Consider the following 20,687-nt stretch of genomic DNA (forward strand, 5'->3'; position numbering starts at 1 on the left):
TTTTAAAGTAATTGAAAACATATGCATAATAACATTAATATAAATTTTAAACATAAAAATTTAATTTAATCGCCTGTAACTATTTATATTTACACATCTTAACATCTCTCTCTCTGAGTAATTCTTTGCTATTCCAGTTTCTCTTATTTCTGTCCTATTCATCATCTCAACGTCTCATCATACTTCTTTAGTTCGTCTCTTTGTTCGTTATCATTATCATTTAATGAATTATAGTAGAATAATTATAATAAGAAGCATATCGAATGGTCCATAATGATAGAATGATAATTGATTTTTTATTATAATTTTTATAGCGTTTTTTTTATTTCTATTTTTTAATGTTTATTAAATCGCGTGTTGTTTATAATCTGTTTTTCCAAATAATTTTTATATTCCTTGACATTCATTACATAGTCTTTGAAATGACTCGGTAAACGTTTTGCTCTTACAGGTCTTTCATCTCTTTCCCCTCCAAAATTTCTTATCGGGTTGTTCACCGTTACTGTCTCGCATGATCTTTTTTTTTATTTGGTCTATATATCTTCTTATTATTTTACAACCAGTGTCTATTCTGTATAATAATTCACTCTTTTTCACTGACAATGCCTTTGTCCCATTTGTTTTCAATGAATGTTTTATACCATACGTTGTCTCCTACCATTATTATGCTGTTCGTTGTTGTTATCTTTGTCATCATTTTTTCTTTATTGATCACTGGTTTCAATAGATCCCATTTTATCCTTGTATCATGTGAAAATAATAGTTTACTCGGTGCTATGCCTGTTGAGCTGTTCGGAGTATTACGATAATTAAATAAAAACCTTTCTAGAGCTATGTCTAAATTGGTGTTCTCTCTTTCCATATTTCTCTTCATACTTATTTTGAAGGTACCCACCATCCTTTCCACCTGATCATTGGATAGCTGATGGTAAGCAGCGGTTAGGGTGTGTTTGATTCCATGATCTTTGCAAAATTTATCGAAGTAACTCGTGAAGTTTGTACCGTTATCAGTTACTATTTCTTTCGGTATTCCAAAAATACTGATTGTTTTCATAAGTTCTTTTAAAGTGATATCTATTGTGATAGATTTGACTGGAGTTATTATTGGAAATTTGCTGTATGCATCTATTATTATTAACCAAAATCTTTGATAAAAAGGCACCGTATAGTCTATGTGTATTCATTCAAAGGGTTTAGAAGTAGTAACCCATGGATGTTGAATTGAATTGGGATTCGATGCCCAAATATTACATGATTTACAATTTTTTACTTCAAGATCGATACTCGTGTTCATACCTGGCCAATACATATAATCCTTGGCTAATGCTTTGGTCTTTCCAGCACCTAAGTGTCCGATGTGTAATTCCTTCAACATAGTTTTTCTCAGCCTGCAGGAATCACAATTTTGTTTTCTTTGAACAAACAATTATTTATAATACTTAATTCCATTTCCATGTTTTCGTATGATTTGTTTTTTTTTATACCATCACCTTTCCTTATGTCTTTAATAATATCCAATATTTCTTTGTCTTTATATGTTTCGTCTAATACTTTATTAAAATTAATCGGAATATCCCATAATTTATTTTTTGTGTTGTCTGTACTTATATTATCAATAGTTTCCTTATCTACACTGAGTGGTAATCTTGATAGACAGTCAGGAACTGTCTCCCCGGAGGCGAGGGTTCGTATCCCACCGCTTTCTCACTTTGAAATCACAGTATTAAAATCAAAATAAAAATGTGTATCTTTATATAAAAAAAAGACAAGTTATAGTTTTAAAGTAATCGAAAACATTTGCATAATAACATTAAAATGAGAAAAATTTAAACATGAAAATTAAATTTAATCGCCTGTAACTATTTACACATCTTAACAGGTTCAGGCGACCTTTTCGTATTCATTCTTTCTTTTTCATTTTTTTGAAATATATTTATATGACCTTTAACTTATTATACTTTTCTTTTTTGATATGTAAAAACTTATTCTTATGTGTATCGTGTTAGCGTGGAGTCATTTTGTATAAATAAGCATTTTATTTTGTGATTAATATTTTTTTTAAATTTTTTTTTGCGCATTTATTCTTTTAATTTTTATTTGTGATTAATGTTTTTTTTTGCGCATTCATTCTTGTGATATATTATAAAAAAAATTGCTATTTTTAAAATTAGAAAAAATTATTTTTTATTATGCATTAATTAAATAGATATATATAGAGAAAAAAAGAAATAAAATTATTATTACGTTTGTTATATTTTTTTTAAAAAAAATTCCTTCATTCATTTTATTTTGTCTTGTGAAAAAGAAAAAATTATTTGAGATTTCTTTAAGAACAAAAAAGTTAAAGAATAAGAATAATATTTGACTTTCAAAAAATTAAATATAAGCAGTATTATTTATACATTAGTATTTAGTATTTGACATTTATTTTGTAAATAATATATATATATAGACTGTAAAAATATAAAAATTTTTAGTGTTAAAAATATATAAATTTTTAGAGTTAAAATTTAAAATAAATAAAATATAAAATCCATAGCCTTTCATAGAATTATTAATTATAATTACATTTTATATTTCATCAATATTAAATCCGCAAGTTGGCGTATCATTATTTTAAGAAATAAAATTAAAATTTTTCTTTGTTTTTGTATATTTTAAAATCATATTATATTATTATTTAAAAAGGTGTTTGACGTGTTTCACATGTTTGACTAAACTGCAAATGCCAAGGTAAATTGCAAATGCTTAGGTAAAAATTTTGAAATTTCCTTGATAATTGTTTCTCTGATAATTATCGTATCTAGGTTTCCATTGATATCTATGTACGTTATTTGCTTGCGTATTCATCCCTTTATCGTGATCATCGTATCTCATCATCCTTCTATCCGTATCCATTTGATTGTCTCTCTGCATCTCTATTTGTTTTATTTCCATAGTTTCTCCTTCTATTTTTATGTTATCAATTTTATTAATTATTTTATCATACGCTTCTTGTTCCTCAATTTTCCTTTCCTATTTTTAATATCTCTGGTATATCTACACTTTCAATATGTAAAATTTTCTGCCGTATTTCTTTATTAATTGAAAATATTTTTATTCTCTCAATCGCTCTACTATAATACTGAATTTGTATTTATTACTCAACATACATAATCTAGTTACCCAATCACTGAATGTTTCATTTTTTTCTTGTACAACTTCACTAAATTCTTTACGTTATATACTTGTCTGGATGTAATAGTCTAAATCTTTCGAGTACGATTGACGGATTGCTAAACTCTGTTGGAGTACATATCGCTTTTAGTTTCAAGTATTCTTCTTAGGGAAGTTTTTGCGTGAACGCGTACGCCTTCTCCGCGTCTGAAAATTGTGGATCTCTAAAAATAGTATCAAATTTTTTAAAAAAACTTCAATATTATTATTATAATTTGGACACTCAATGAAATTATTTTTAACATTTACTAGGTTTCATTATATTTTATTATATCATATTATATCAATGTTTTATATTTATAATTTATTATATATATATCTAAATACAATACAACTATTCTATATTGTTAGTGTCTCTAATTTCTTTGATAACGGTTCGTGCATCTATATATCGCTTGCCATTGATAAGTCTGTAAGCATAATGAATGTCTTCTAGCCTGTCATATAGTAAAAGAATGATTGTTTTGCTTTCATGTAAATCGTATGTCCAATCCTTTTTATTATTATCATAAAATTGTCGAATATAAAAATCATGGTTATAACGATAAGAAAATCTGCCAACATAATAATTCTATGGAAGGCTATGGATTTTATATTTTATTTATTTTAAATATTAACACTAAAAATTTGTATATTTTTACATTCTATATATATATATTATTTACATATCAAAAAAGAAAAGTATAATAAGTTTTTAAAAATATAAATCTATTTTAAAAAAGCGAAAAAGAAAGAATGAATACGAAAAGGTCGTCCGAACCTTATTTGTTAAAGGTCATTTAAATTATTTTACAAAAAGAAAATATACAAAAATTTTTAACATTCAAAACAACTTTAACAATAATTATTTTAAATTTATTTATATTAAAGGATTTACTATTTATTATGAGATAAAAGGAAATACAACTATTAATATCTATTCATTTTTTATTATTATATCTAATAATAATATAATTTTTATTAAGTTATACTAAAGTATATATCAAAATTTTTTACCTAACCATTTGCAGTTTACCTTGGCATTTGCAGTTTACCTTAGCATTTGTAGTTTAGTTAAACCCTGTATTTACACCCAAATATAAAAATTATGCGCTAACCAAAATTAATCTGGTTTCCTAAGATTATATTTTCATAATATACTTGTTAAATTTTAAAATCTTAAAATAAAATTTAGGTAGGTTGTAAGGCTGGTAAATATTGTTGTAATAATTAGTTTTTATTATTTTAAATTCTATAACTTGGTACTTGGCCAGGATAATTTTATATTCATAATATATTTTTTTAAATAATTTTTTTTTATATAAAAAATTATGGATACGTAATAATGTTATACAAATTAGTGATTATTTAATATTTTTGTAAAAACAGACGAAATAATGTTAATCCAGACTATTGTTTAATTTAAAAAATTTTTTTTAATAATTATTCTAAGTTCAGTGTATATAAAGAAACTAATTTTGCTTATAGAAGACATTCATTGTTTTTTTACTTTAAAATTTGTATAATTAATATAACTTTATTGTTTAATTAATAAATTACTACTCTACAAGATTTAATTTCTGACTCTTATACTCATAAATTAAAAAAAAATTCCCATTGTAAAAATAAAATTATATGGTATTTAATTTCAATTTTTAATAAAAAATTGATTTATGTATAAGGTATATGTCATTGGTATAAGGGAAGACTATTCATATTAAAGACGAAACGTTATCAAAGAAATTAGAGACACTAACAATATAGAATAGTTGTATTGTATTTTGATATATATATAATAAATTATAATTATAAAACATTGATATAATATGATATAATAAAATATAATGAAACCGTTAGTAAATGTTAAAAATAATTTCATCAAGTGTCCAAATTATAATAATAATATTGAAGTTTTTTTCAAATTTGATACTAATTTTAAAGATCCTAATTTTCAGATGCGGAGAAGGCGTACGCGTTCACGCAAAAACTTCCCGAAGAAGAATACTTGAAACTAGAAGCGATATGTACTCCAACAGAGTTTAGCAATCTGTCAATCGTACTCGAAAATTTAGACTATTACATCCAGACAAATCGTATATAATGTATTTAAAGAATTTAGTGAAGTTGTACAAGAAAAAAATGAAACATTCAGTGATTGGGTAACTAGATTATGTATGTTGAGTTATAAATACAAATTCAGTATTATAGTAGAGCGATTGAGAGAATAAAAATATTTTCAATAAAGAAATACGGCAGAAAATTTTACATATAGAAAGTGTAGATATACCAGAGATAGTAAAAATAGGAAAGGAAATCGAGGACAAGAAGCGTATAAAATAATTAATAAAATTGATAACATAAAAATAGAAGAAGAAACTATGGAAATAAAACAAATAGAGATGCAGAGAGACAATCAAATGGATACGGATAGAAGGATGATGAGATACGATGATCACGATAAAGGGATGAATACGCAAGCAAATAACGTACATAGATATCAATGGAAACCTAGATACGATAATTATCAGAGAAACAATTATCAAGGAAATAATTTCAAAATTTTCACCTAAGCATTTGCAATTTACCTTGGCATTTGCAGTTTAGTCAAACATGTGAAACACGCCAAACACCTTTTTAAATAATAATATAATATGATTTTAAAATATACTAAAACAAAGAAAATTTTAAATCTTATTGTTTAAAATAATAATACTCCAACTTGCGGATTTAATATTGATGAAATACAAAATGTAATTATAATTAATAATTATATGGTAGGTTATGGATTTTATATTTTATTTATTTTAAATTTTAACACTAAAAATTTATATATTTTTACAGTCTATATTCGTCGGCCTAGAATTGGACTGCTCCACTTGCGCAAATGTTTAAAATGAGAAAATCAACATTAAAGTTTAAAATCATCTATAGGAAAAACTTATTGCTCAATTTAATTAAAAATTTCAGAGATAATTTATCCTTTTGTTGCTTAATTATAGCTTAAAAAATTTTTGCTCAAAAAATTTAATTTAATAAAATCATAATGCAAGTAGAGCAAATATAACACTTTATGATTTTTTTTTAATGTTCAAAATGCTCTATTTATATTTTATTAATGTAATTTAATAAATAAATAACTATATCTTTTTTTTCTTTTCTATTCATACAATAAATAAAAATGAATAAAATTAATAATTTTTTCGATATATTCTCTATCAGATCTGGGTGCAAACTCTAACTTTAACACTCTCCACTTCAAAAAAAATATAAGTATGAATAGTTTTTATAATTTAAAGAATCTTTTACCCTTCTTTTACATGGAGACCTAACAATAAATTTGCTATAGAAAGATCCCTTAGCTTCATCAGTTAAGCTCCAAAAAACTTCATGAATAATTTTTCTCTGATCTACATTAACTTTTAGATGACATTGAAATATACATTTATTAGAATGATCATTCTGAACCACCTTTGCTCTTTTCAAATCACCTTTGATATTGATATAGGCCTCACCACATTCCCTTAGTCTTTTTCTTTCATTTGCTTTGCTTCTAGAAATATTAAAAAATTGTTAAATTTCATTATAAATATTAAAATTTTCAATTTTTATGAGAAAGTAATGCTTAATAATTTATTTAAATTATGAAAGTAAATTATTAAAAAAATTGTATTTTTAATTTTTATATGAGCAAGTAATGCTTAATAATTTATTTAAATTATGAGCAAGTTAATTATTAAAAAATTGTTAAATTTCATTATAATTTAATTTTCAATTTTTATATGAACAAGTAATGCATAAAAATCTTAAATTATAAGCATAATTTAAAAAATTGTTAAATTTCATTACTGTATATAATAAAAAATTTACCTTGACATTTAATTTGGAATAGAGATATGGAATGAAAATATTTTACGATTCAATATAGAAAAAAAAATTAAAATAGGAGGGAAAACAACACGTGATAAATAACATAATAGGATAGGCCATGCATATGAAGCAAAAAATACATTGTTATATGCAAATAGCGCAAAATTGACAGAGCTATAACTTTGGCAAAAATTAAGATTTTTTATAATGGTTTTTATTTTTATATATATTGGGAATAAATTAGTAATTATCTACTTCTAACTCAAAATGAAAATGTCGAGTGGAGCACTCCAATTCTAGACCGACGAGTTATTTAAATTAATAAAGAAAATAAATTATTTTATTACCGCCAGGGCTTAATGACTATCCCTGAGTTTAATTCCCTATCAAATATATTTTTCTGATCTAATCCCCAAGTTAATTCCTACATCACTAATGATTTTTAAATTCGGCTAACTTAATACTTTAACTATAAAAATATTTCACAAACCTATAAATTTTGCTCGTAGATGGCAAAAAAAAGGAGATTTGGGACACCTATCAGCAAAATCTCGAGAATCGCACAATATTTTTTTAAAATTCAACCGTTTAACAATACTACTATTAAAATCAAGTATCTTTTTCAGAGACCTACAGGTCCGTTACCCAGGGAGGGTCGAATATTTTAATTCGCTATTATTATCTATAAAAATTAAAAATAAATATGTATAAATTGTGTATCATAGAACAATATGACACATATCATATTTTCCACTTTTTCGATTCTTAGAAAATATTTCTAGTATAATATTATTCAAAATAATCATTATTGATAGATAGATATTCAATCAAATCAAAACCAATATTCAAAATAGAATATATTTTGTGGGAAAAAATTATTTTATAGATAAGTATCATTTTATCTCTCCTTTGTTCTCAGTCCCAAATTCGGGCAATTACGTATGCCAGGGAAGAGTGTGAAAAATGACCGGTAATTATTAAAATGACCATATTAAATTTCAAAGGGGAAGAGGAAATAGAAAGGAAATTACCATCGATGAAATAGAGAGTTGAGATTAGATAATTTGAAAAATATATAGCTTTCAGCATTCTGGACCGATCCTGAAAATATACAACCCGGGCCGGGTATGTAGATAAAATATTGATTTATGACAAAAATAGGATATGGAATAACCAAATTTTCGAGCGACTATATTTTACTAGCATGTTTTTTTTACATCTTTAATCCCTCCATAATTGCTTAATGAGACAGCCTTTAAGATAATCAATTTATATATTTTTTTTAGCATTCAACCCAACCAATCTAATATTTTATTCGCGTGGCAAAAAAAAATTCAATCTTAAAATCAAACTCACGTAAATATATATAATGTGTATTTGTAAAGATATAATTTGTTACATAAAAAATTCTCTAAAATTATAATGATCACGGAAAAAAATATTTAATTATGAATAAAATTTATTTTAAACAACGATGTGTAAATGTATATTGTGTATTTGTAAGGAAAAATTTTTTCTAAAATTATAATGATTACAGAAAAAAATATTTAATTATGAATAAAATTTATTTTTAACAACGATGTGCTTTTGCGATAAAATATTTAACTAATCAAGTTTATATAATATAACAAGAAAAAGTTATATAATAATTATTCTCATAACAAAAAAAAAATTATGCCGTATCACAATTACCCAAATCAATTTGTCATTAATCCAGTAGAAGTAAGAATGTTATAAATATTGTTGTAACGCGGAAGGCTTGTAAAATGCGATCTCAGAAGTAATTCTCGCGATCAATCCTTCTTCACGAAAGACCAAGTGTCAACTAAATTGAGTAAAATAAATAAAGTTTTTTCATAAATGATACTCGATAGTGTTTACAACATGAAATATTATATCATCAATACATTATCAAGACCATCACCACGAGAGAAACTCCTATTAGCTAGTATACCCCCTCCCCCTTTCATCAAACACTAATTATTGATTAAATATTCAATAATAATGATTCTGGTTTAGAATTCGATTAAAAATTAAAAGATGTGGAATCATTTTTAGAGCAATACAACTGCGTACATGAGACTTTATACAATATTATTTATTTTGACTTCAAAAGCAAGATGTTATAAGTTACGAAAAGAAAAGATCTTCTGGTAATAAAAGTAAATCGTAAGAGGTTGCAAAAAGACATAATTTCGTTCATGACATAGGCGTAGCCAGGGAGGGGGCAAGGGGAAATCCCCCCCCCTCTTCAGAAATTTGTCACTTTTTATGAATATCATTTTAGGTTAATAAAAAATATCCCCCTTAGTCCTTTTACCACTCCTTGACTCCCAAAAATGTGTGCATATATCATAAGCAATAATTTGAAAGAAAGAATGTAAAAGTTGTTATTTTTTTATAAAACTATTCATCATAATTTATACATTTTTAGAAAAAAGCATTTATGTATAAAAAAGCGAACCAAAAATGTTTTTTAAGAAATGGAATATAAGCCAAAGATAAGTCTTAAGACAAAAATGAAATGTAATAATTATTAGATCCATAAAATTAGTAAATAATATAAAATATCAAATATAATTTTTTATAAAGTGAGTAATTTTAATTTATTTATCTTAATAAAAGAAAAATATAATTATAAAACTATTGATAAAATTAAATAAAAAAATAAAAGCACAATACAAACAGTGGAATATTATATGTCGTAGATTTACAGTATATCTAATTTTATCAATTATCATGACAATCAAGTAATTTTTACCAATATAGCGAATTATATATTTTATATGAAAACTATAAAATATTGACAAGGACATCAGAAAATATCTTTTAAAGAAATTGTGGGATGATTAATTTTTAATATCATTTTTTTAAATAAATAGATGGCGTTAAATAATTGAATGCAAATTATTGCTATATTTATTATGAAGAGCGTTGATTAGTAAAATTTGTTAAAATATTAACTTTAATATATTCTCCAACTGTCAATATGTCTGTAAAATTGGAATTTTACCTAGTATTTTGTAACTAATTCTATATAATAGAGGAATATCAACTATATGTCTCCTTACTTTTTATAAATAAATAAATTATTACCATGCTTTTATATTAATATTACAAGTAATTTATTATATTTTATATAAACTAATAAAAATATATTCCATATTTGTTCCAGGCTTATTTTTTTTTATTAAAATTAACTTCCTATCTTGTAAAAATATTTTATGACTATATATATAGATAAGGTAACCCACAAAATGGGGTCTGGGGGCAAAGCCCCCAATAATTTTTTAATTCCCCCCCTTCCTTAAGAAAATCCTGGCTACGCTATGGTTCATGATATCACATTTTAAACCTTTCGGGAACGCGACACGTCTGGATGTATTGGTAAATTCTGGTTGAGCCTGGACAAATTTTTCAGCTTCATCGTATTGGGTCAGGTTAACCGTTTCTGTGGTGTTGGTCAAATTTTGGCTAAAAAAGAGTGGACATATAAAATTTTAGGATCAAAGTTTTCTAGGATTCTTGAACCTTTGCGATCCCCTAATGACACTACTGAAAATAATAATTGCGCCTAAAAACATTTATGTACTAAATAAAGAACTCAAATGCAATAAATCAAATGTCGTGTTGTGGATGTGAAAAAAATAAATAAATAACTGTAAGCTAATTAGATAAGAGCAAAAGAAGAAGTTAGATTGTTAAGGAGAAAATTATATAGTTTGTGATATAGGAAGAAATAGGGGTGGGAGGAAAGCATCACAGGATACCAGAGGATAATTAGAATGGGGAAAGGAGAAGATGTGTGGTAAGAGAGCCTTTCTAAGAAACATCTGTAGTCCCTTATCGGAATCAAAAAAATATCAAGATATTTTTGTTATTCCCTCATCTCGTGCTACACGTTAAATCTAAGATAATCAGCATCATCTCCGATAATTTTATGAGGTTTAATCTATTATTTTCATTCTAATTTCTATTGTAAATTTCTTGCATTATAAATTATTCTTATAACAAGTATAATATAATCTAATAATAATTATAGATAGTGGGTGATGGAATATAATAATATGTCTGATTCAATCTATGTAAATGTAGAAGTAGTATTTTGTGTATGCACAGTTTTATCACTATAGTTCTGATCAGAATTGGCCGACTTACCTAATTTATATCCCAGGCCTCTATTCGAGTTCCGTAGACCATTAACATTATAAATAAAATATTATTAACCAAATAACCCGAATAAATGCTTATTTTATATCCCCAATTCTTCATTTTTCCTTGATTGAATATCAAGAATTTAAAAAAAATGAATAAGAAAGATAAGATAAAAAAATAAATATATGGAGGAAAGTGGCAAAAAGTAGTAAAAAAAAATTGCTTAAGTGATTTATTTAGCTATAGTCACATTTTAGTTGACTCCAAAATTATAATATATTATATTTTTTATTATTAATAAATATCATATCCAAATTCATTAAATATTTCATATCCATATCATTATTTTTGTAATAAATAGATAAATTCCGATATTGTCGATTACCTAAATTTAATGCATTACCCTAATTAGAATAAATTAGGGTTAGCAAAATTAGTGATTTTTTTTGATTTAAATCTTGATTTAAAGCAAATATTTAAATTAGAGAATTTACAGATTTAAATCGAAATAAATAATAATTATATTTACCTTAATATAATATTTCTTTGTAAGTAAAAAGTTAATGCTCTGGGAGATCAGGTCAAGAAATTATTTAAAAAAATATATATTGATAAATCATGAGCTAATTTGATATTTCGTGAAATCAAAATCCGACTTTCAATCAAAAATTCGATGATATGTGACAACCGTTTTAAAAAAAATGTTAACTAAAACGTTACCTAATATGATATTCTAAGAAAAAACTGTTCATCCCAAATTTAAAATTCCATTTGTTTGACTAATAAAATTAATTTTAGCTACTGTTATTTCCCAATTGGGTCTTCTGATATATTAGTATTTAAGATATTCGTTAATACCTAAATTTAAAATACACTTGCTTAATAATTTTTTTGTAAATGTTCTAGTATGGGACCAAAAATTTCAAAACTAGAATAGTTCTTCAATTATATTATGATTAATATGGTTTAAATCTTTTTTTTTCTGATGATAAATCGATTGTTTATAACAAAATATTACACGAATAGAATAATCAATCTAATCACATTTAAAATGTTTGGGTTATATGACAAAATTAAACAAAAAGAAAGATTTAATAATATATAAATTGGTGTTGTTCTTATAACCCACAATCCTGAAAAATTAACAATATTATAATACTTTTACATACACATTTCCTATCCTATCTTCTAACCTCAAAATATGTTTCAAATTTAATAAAACAATGAAACCTAAGTGGCAATGGAACGTGGCTAATTTTATATCTTCAACCAATCTCTCATCTATCAATCATGATAAAATTCTAAGCTACATCTGACCCGTTTAATAAAATTAATGTTTTCCAATGAAATAAAAAAAAATGAATGATGGTTAGCAGGACCATTAATTCATAGTAAAACAATCGACAGCTTCAGTAGAGTATTTTTATCATATGGAGTGTGTTCCAAACTTAGAACCAATTTCGAGTACATGAAAAACTGCAGTGCACTGTCAAAGTTAGTCATAAAAAAAACGATCTTTAAAATAAAACTTAAAAAAACAAATAGATTTTTTAAATTGTATTGCATTATTATATTTATAAAATTATTTTTATGGTAAATGCTAAAAAAACTGATATTTCTGTTATTTTTAATTTTAGTCTTTTTTTAAGGACTGCAAACCCTGAATGAACCTAGTTAAAAGATATTTCACTGAAGCAGAACAGAACTTTTTCTTAGGAGGGTTCACAGCCCTTGGAATATTAAATGATTTCTCACTACAATGAGACCCAAACAATTGATTATGTCAAAAATTGAAACGATGAAATACAAAATAAATCGAATAATTAAGCATTTTTCATAAAAATTTATTTAATTCTAAAATCATGTAGGTCAATATTTATCCTTATGATAAATATTTTCATCAAAATATTGATTTTTATTTGCCAACCGTAATATATATATATATATCTTGAGCTCAACATAGAGTTTCCAAATTCCATTTATTATAATCAGATCACAGGATGGACAAGCATTAAAGTTTTTTAATAACTGAGAAGATGGGCAGGATCCTAGAAAACCCTGATACAAAAGATGAACCCTTGCCCGGGTCACACAACCCCACTTTCCCATTGAAAACTACCAAAGTATTGGGACATCAAACTTATTTTTTGGAACCAGAATCCTCGGAAATGCAACTCAAGGCTTAATTCCAATAAATTTTTTTGGGGAAGCTCAACAAAAGGTCTACCTCTTCCATAAGAAAATCCTGGCTGCACATATGGTGACTAATAGCGGATTGATATTTAGAATGGGAATTCAGGAATATATAAATAAATGGTTACTAAAAGGAAGATTGCAGACATAAGTTTAGGAGAGGTTAATTAAGGGTAAGAAAATATCTGACATTTCAAGCTTATGCCTATCCCACATTAAAAATTTTGCCTCATCTCGTAAAAAAAAAACAACTTGTCTTAAGATTTTCTGCCAAAAATGATTATTTATATTCTAAAAAATATACTATGAATTACCAACATAGTCCACCCTCATTGTGAGACGATTTAATCAGCTTCTGCCATTGTTCGTGAGTTTGTTGTATGACCTTCAAAGCAAAGTCCTAAATTAAAAAAAAAGACCCCATTTAATAAAAAGTGAATAAATGCAATATACGTTTTTAACAAAGTAATCCCACCCTCCCCCCTTCCCCAACTCAAAATTCAATCATTTTTATGATTATCCTACCATTCCCCACCCATACTATCTAACTATTATAAAAACTGCTCTCCCCTTAAATTATGATTATAATTTCTTACTTTTAAGATATAAGAATTGTTTTGTTTCAAACACAAAATAAATTTATGGTTTGGATATGGACAACCTATAATAATTTGGTTAAATACCGTTAATTCATATTAATCCCAAAAAAAATTTGGGCTGAGCCTGGCCCAAAATAAAGAAAAATAGGCTGACGCCCAGCTTACAAGGCTCTAATTGATACGCGTTTTTTTTAAGTATATGAATGAACACTATAAATAATAGAATAAAAACAAAGATCCGATGATACAGTGACAATTCAAACTTTAAACTAAGAGACTGGCAAAGCCAAGCCTGCGAGCCTGGGAAAAAAAAATATATTCTCGCCAGGCCAGACGAATTGTTTAAAATATTTTGACGGGCTGGGGCGCAAATTTATATCTCATTGAAGTAGAAATTTCGTAGGAGGTAAGGCGTAATTATTAGATAGCTAAAAACCACAATAACATTATCCCTTTAAGTTTTCTCGTAAAATTAATATGAAGCCGTATTTGTAATCAATGCGCGGAAAAAAAAATATCTTAAAAAACTACAACCTCTACACGCACATACGAAAAAGTATCTTATTTAGTATGTATTTGTGTTGTTAAACGGCTCGTTTTGAGCCGATTTTTTTGAAACGACTAAACTCAATATTTTATCCAGAAAAATATTACGGGGCACAAAGGTTTGGACATCTATCAGCGAATCTCGAGTCTAACATTCAAGCTAAAATATTGAGTCAGCCGTTTTTAAAAATCGACTCAAATCGAGCCGCTTAATAAAACAAATATATTCATGGAGGTTTCATTATGTGGTCCACTCCTTTAGTAGATATTAAAGGTTGAAAGGTGGTTTTATAACCTCTACTTTAAACAAACAATCTGTTTACACGAAAATCATTTATATAAACAGTACAAAAAAAAATATATGTATAAATTTGCTATACCCTATTTCTTGGTTGATTATCGAAGGCAAATATATTACGATTTTTACCGGCAGGAACTTTGTAGTCCCTGAACCATTCAACCGTACTCTAAAAATATTATGGTTTACTCTTTTATATCATAGATTTTATCTGATCAAAAAAAAAATTTGCATATTTATAAAAATGACAGTGCCGAAGTCCATAACAAAACTTTTAACCTGTTCAAGAAATAAGCCCCCCCCCCACCTGCTCCAAGTAAAATATGTTTATTACTTGTAGATATCCTGGCATATGTTTCTCGACATCTTCAATATCTAATATGTAAATAAATTTTATTAAAAATATATTTAAGTAAGTGAATTGTTTTTTTTTTAAATAAAATAATATACATAAATAAAATGAAATATCGTAAATTAAGATCACCATTCAATTTTTCGGCCATAGGGTCAGTGATGTTGATAGATATTAGTTTCCAATCGGTTTCACCTGTTTTTTTTATTATAACGAGCATATAATCATTGGAGAAGATGCTTAAAAAAAAAAGTAAATTTTTGCTATATTAGGGATAATTAGATTAATTAAATATGTTTAATATGATTTGTTTAGTGGTAAAAGAGATGTGGGCGATATCCGCCTAGAACTTTAATACTTTAAGCTTAGGGACCTTCGATCTTGCTTACCTTTTTTTTTAATATAAGAGAGATAATATTCTTGTCATATTTATTTTTGGTAATGGTGAAATAAGTCGCGAGCAACGCCTAATTTTAGGGGAAAAAAGCTGTTTCAATACTTGATACTTCCTGAAGGAATATATTTGTGGGTGGGCTTTTGCTAGTGTTGTTAAACGGCACCCAATATTTTAGCCAAAGAAATATTGCCTAAGATTCCAGATTTCGCTATTAGATGTCTGGACCCTTGTGCCACCTATGAGCAAAATATTCGGGCTTGACTTATATTTTCTGGATAAAATATCGAGTTGGCCGTTTTTAAAAATCGGCTCAAATCGAGCCGTTTAACAACACTAGCGGTTGCACAAGTACGGAATATGGGAAACTGACATTAGGTCCACATAAAATTTCTAGAATTCATTTCCTCAAAAGGAGAAATATTGTAGATGGCTATCTTTGTCATAGATCTCCTCCTAACTTATAAGAGCACTAGCTAAATTTTCTTTGCTATGGCTAAAATATAAAAGATGTCACTTTTAATATTTAATTTCTATGTCACGCTGCTAGTGTACACATGACATACCACAAAAAATGACTCTAGATTTGAATGGCAAAAAAAAGGTTGAATACAAGAGATAATAGACATCTTAAAAAAATGGCTGTGCTAAAGTAAGCATCCATCTTGTTTCATTTCATAGCCATCAGGTGAGACTTTTATAGACTGTTCCTATATTAAGATCATATACCATATATATATTTACGCTTGAAAAACATTTTTATGTTCGTTTCATGTATCACCTTAAAGTGTTTATTTCATTTTCGCTTGAAAAGTATTTTTACTTATATGAAAACAATATTTTTTTATCTAGGAATATTTACATCTCAATTTTTTTTACAAGAGACGAGGTCACTATGTCATAAGACATTCTACTTCTCTTATTGCACTATATTTTCACAGCTACATTCTTCATGTGCTGTTGGAATCAGTCAAATTTTTTTATTTCTTAATGAACCTACCAAATTAGGGTTAATGATGGTAACTAATTCTGCAACACGCATACGAGAATCATGTTTAAATTCCCCAGAATATAAATTATCTCCTTCTAAATGCTAGCTGCAATCATCTTTCAATGACATCTTTTTTCTTATTAGCCGCAAATTTAACATGCCCTTATATTGCTTCATGACGGCATATTGATTATAGAATCGTTAGTTCTCATAGCTTAGTGTTGTTAAAATGCCCGATAAAGATTATAATCAAGATAATATGATGTAAGCCTAAAGATTTTGCACATAGCTGGCAGAAATGTCTGGACATCAATTTGCTAAATCTCGATGCTTACATAATATTATTTTAGCCAAAATCTTCATTGGCCATTTTGAAGAATTGACCCAAATCGAGCTTTTTAGATACATTACTCAAAGCAGTTGACTTTAAATAAAATTCTATAGGATTATATGTCAGCCAGATTAAATCTGAGCCAGCACATCCAAATTCAATAGATCCAAATCCTTTGATTTCAAAAAGGCATTACTAACAGGAATCTTACTGATTTGGGATTGTTTCCATAAAGAGGACTGTTTTAGCCATACAAATTCACAGATACACTTAATAGCATTTTTAAAATGGGAAAGTAATTACTAAACCTTTTTCTCTAATTAATTCTATATTTCTCCAATCTATATATAAAAATTTATCATCTAATAAATAAGCGAAGTTTACTTTGTAAGATTGTGGTTAAAGCAGATGTATAACTTCCCCAAACAGCAACCAGAAAACTGGGCTAATCCAATGGTTACAAGGTTTGGCAATATTTACCGATCAACCCTTTTTCAATTTTGATTGGATTGAGAAACGAGTTTTTCTAAATGATATCTTCAACTTTCTATATAGGATTGCCTTAGACATACATCGTGTAAAAGCACAATTGATGATAAGCTAAGACATATCCAATGTTGTAGTGGTTGAAAAATACATTCATGCTTAAGTGTAATGCTATAATTTAATAAGCTTTGAAATATACTATACCCTTGCCCCTGAAACAGGTCAAAAATGTCATATATGAGATACACAATTTCTTGCAAGAGTTGTATTGATTAATACCTGGCCTCATGCTCAAGGTTTAGTAGCAAGAATATAAGTTAAAAAGTTGCCAAATCATGATATCTCTGCCTATTTCAACCTTGGAATATCAGGACAGTAACATCTTGCAATCAGCTTGCTTAATTTTTTTAAAGAAACTGGGACATATCCTAAAATGGACAAAAAAAACCAAAGATTTGGAGACTCATAGTAAACAAAGATTTATATTTTTCAGTGGTAGTCTTTTCTGAAGAAACCGTACCATTACTAATTTTATCTACAAAATATAATTAATTAATATTTTTCACAATATTATATACCTATGTATTTTAAATGTTTAGGGCTAGTGTTTAATTTATATATTTAAAAAAAAATATTAGAAGTTATACATAACTATTTTTAAACCAACTTTAATTACATTTTATTATAAAAATATAAATATACCTTCATCTATCAAGCATAAAACCCCCAGAATTTTAACTTGAATCACATCACCTGTTTTCCCAACCTTTATATATAAATAAAAGTTTCATATTAAAAATAAATAAAAATATATGAATTTTTTTAAAAAATTTATAAAGTAAGAGTATATTATTTTTATTTTATATAATGAAAAAGAAAATAAACCATCTTTCAAAATATTTAAATTTAAAGTTTTTAGTAAAGAATATACTTATTCTGTTTATAAAAAAAATCATTCCAAACATGGTATATTTTAAATTAATTATGCAAAAACTTTAATAAATATTAAAAATTATGATTTAAAATTTAACTCTGAATCCTATTTCTACAATATCTATTGGATCATTATCCCCTTTGCATTGTGTATCTTTATCCAAATGAGTTGGATCTTCCCAAGTCTGAAATAATGATTAATTATAGAAGAATAAATATTTAAAAATAAATTCATATTATAATTACTTGCGGCAAAGCACCATAATTCCATATGTAGCCATTGTAGGGAAAAATATTATGAACAAACCTTGGCACACCACTTTTTGTGTCTTGATGTATAGGATTTAAATATTCTTTTGTAGATATCTGGGGGTATTTTTAAACATTGATAGCATAATCCATAAATTACCTCGAATTTTGCATTAGTCCATCTAGGTATCTCTATAATCATATTAAATATATTACGAGTTTTGTCTGCATATAATGGAATGTCATGAAGAGGTGATATATAACCATTTTCATTTTCTATAACAAAATATTTATACATCTTAATTAAAAGGTTTACTAAAAAATAATCTATAATTAGTTGAATACAAAGTTCCTGTAGGTACTGTAGTTATTTTCATTGAATTGTATAAACGTGTAAATTTTGGGGGATATTTACCGACTAACGTTGTGAACTGAATGAAAATTTGACCTTTCCTAAAGAGTGTTGACATGAAATATTGCAAAACATTTTTGGCATGCGTTTTAATAATTAGGTTGCAGTTTCTCTCATTTTTTTAATTTTTTTTTTGGATGTTATTTTTATATATTATTATTGGAAATAGGAAATAATATTGAGTTTGTATTGAAGGAATTATATTATATATACATAATCTAATAATAATAATCGGATTGGAACTAAGAATAAAAAAATATATTTAAAAAATTTGTAGGAATTCTTCCCCCCCTTCCCATAAACACTGAGAATAATTGGATCTAAGAATTATTTTTAAAAAAATATATTTTTAAAAAATTTGTAAGCAAAATAATTACTCCTCCCCCCCCCCCGCCATATATAAAGAGTTCTTAAATAAAAAGAGAACAGAAAAAAAAGTTACAAATAAAATAAAATGAATAATTAGCCCCCCGATAGACACAGCAACTAATAATTATATCCGCACATACACGATTATTAAGAGATAAATTTCCCGGAACCCAAACCACCTAATTTAAAACTAAATATTGAACCTTATGCAGGCTGGAAGATAAAATAAAGTAACTGACTACATAAATGTTTTAGACTTCCCCTTATAAGATTTTAGCCACAATTTTTAAATATATATATTTATAATAACAATTTAAAAAGAATCGTATACCATTTGGTCATAAATATTTTCGCCCATATGTATTTTTCCCAATTTTCGATAATTTTGCTAAATAATCCTACATTTCACTTTAGAATAGTAAATATTTTAATACTATTTTCGCCCATATGTATTTTTCCCAATTTTCGATAATTTTGCCAAATAATCCTACATTTCACTTTAGAATAGTAAATATTTTAATACTATTTTCGGTGGCATTAAAGTAAATACGAGTGGCTGCAAACTTCTACAAGAGAGAAACTTTCTTTGGAGGTAACGACTCCAGATTTACCCCTATTTCTAAGAAAATATACTCACTATTCGGAATCCTACCCATAAATATGTATCAAGCTAGGGAAGTTCCCCTTGAAATACTTCCCATATGTTTAAGTGGCGTTTGAATGTGCTCGACAGGATTAAAATTTTATTTGAGCACCCTATGTGCGTTGCTAGCTTTTATAAATATGCTGTGTTATTATTTTTTAAAAAGTATCTAATTTATTAAAACTCTATATAAAATTTATAAGCCCCCCCCCCCCCACCTCTTTGGCCAGCCTTTGGCTCGATTTTACCAGGCCTACCACTTTAAATAACCAAAAAAGAATTCCTAAATCCAATCTTCTTATATCTTTTCAATTTAATTATCAAAAAAATTATATTTATTTGGGTTGATTTTTTACGGCCCGATTAAGATTTAAGCCAAAATAATATTATGTAGGTAATCAAGATTTTGCAAATAGAGATCAAAACCTTTCTGTTATTTATAAGTATACAGGCCAGTAAAGTATCTACGGAGGGGGGGGGGGGTTCGGGTTTGGACCCCCTTCAAAGCAAAATTTTCTTTTAGATTATACTTTCAAAAGACTCAAAAGTGATTTTATATCAGGCAATATTATAATTGTAATTAAAGCAATATTATAATTGTAATTAAAGCAATATTATATTTATATTTTAAATAATCGCTTTTATTTGTAAATTGATTTCTATAAAAGTTTAAT

General features: G+C 26.5%; 1 protein-coding gene and 1 long non-coding RNA gene across 4 annotated transcripts; both read right to left on the bottom strand.

The window, feature by feature from the left end:
* Positions 1-2,917: 2,917 nt before the first annotated feature.
* On the bottom strand, positions 2,918-3,895 carry LOC135931884 (uncharacterized). Of its 3 annotated transcripts, none has more exons than XR_010573194.1 (3): positions 3,552-3,895; positions 3,166-3,380; positions 2,918-2,948 (listed from the first exon to the last, which is right to left on the bottom strand). It is a non-coding gene; the product is annotated as an uncharacterized LOC135931884 (long non-coding RNA). The 3 variants fall into 3 exon arrangements; XR_010573193.1 differs by having other exon boundaries at positions 3,219-3,380; positions 3,552-3,879; XR_010573192.1 differs by having other exon boundaries at positions 3,228-3,380; positions 3,552-3,865.
* Positions 3,896-8,548: 4,653 nt separating this feature from the next.
* On the bottom strand, positions 8,549-19,036 carry LOC135931278 (inorganic pyrophosphatase-like). The gene is made up of 11 exons (XM_065468276.1): positions 18,906-19,036; positions 18,750-18,865; positions 18,587-18,706; positions 18,439-18,525; positions 18,110-18,173; positions 15,338-15,400; positions 15,188-15,228; positions 14,936-15,022; positions 13,725-13,810; positions 10,418-10,536; positions 8,549-8,887 (listed from the first exon to the last, which is right to left on the bottom strand). The coding sequence occupies exons 1-11, from the start codon at positions 18,964-18,966 to the stop codon at positions 8,856-8,858; spliced, it is 876 nt and encodes a 291-aa protein (XP_065324348.1). The 5' UTR covers positions 18,967-19,036; the 3' UTR covers positions 8,549-8,855.
* Positions 19,037-20,687: the final 1,651 nt, after the last annotated feature.

Source organism: Gordionus sp. m RMFG-2023, chromosome 1 (assembly GCF_954871325.1).
Source record: "Gordionus sp. m RMFG-2023 chromosome 1, tfGorSpeb1-WG-v2, whole genome shotgun sequence".
NCBI classification, from domain to species: domain Eukaryota; kingdom Metazoa; phylum Nematomorpha; class Gordioida; order Chordodea; family Parachordodidae; genus Gordionus; species Gordionus sp. m RMFG-2023.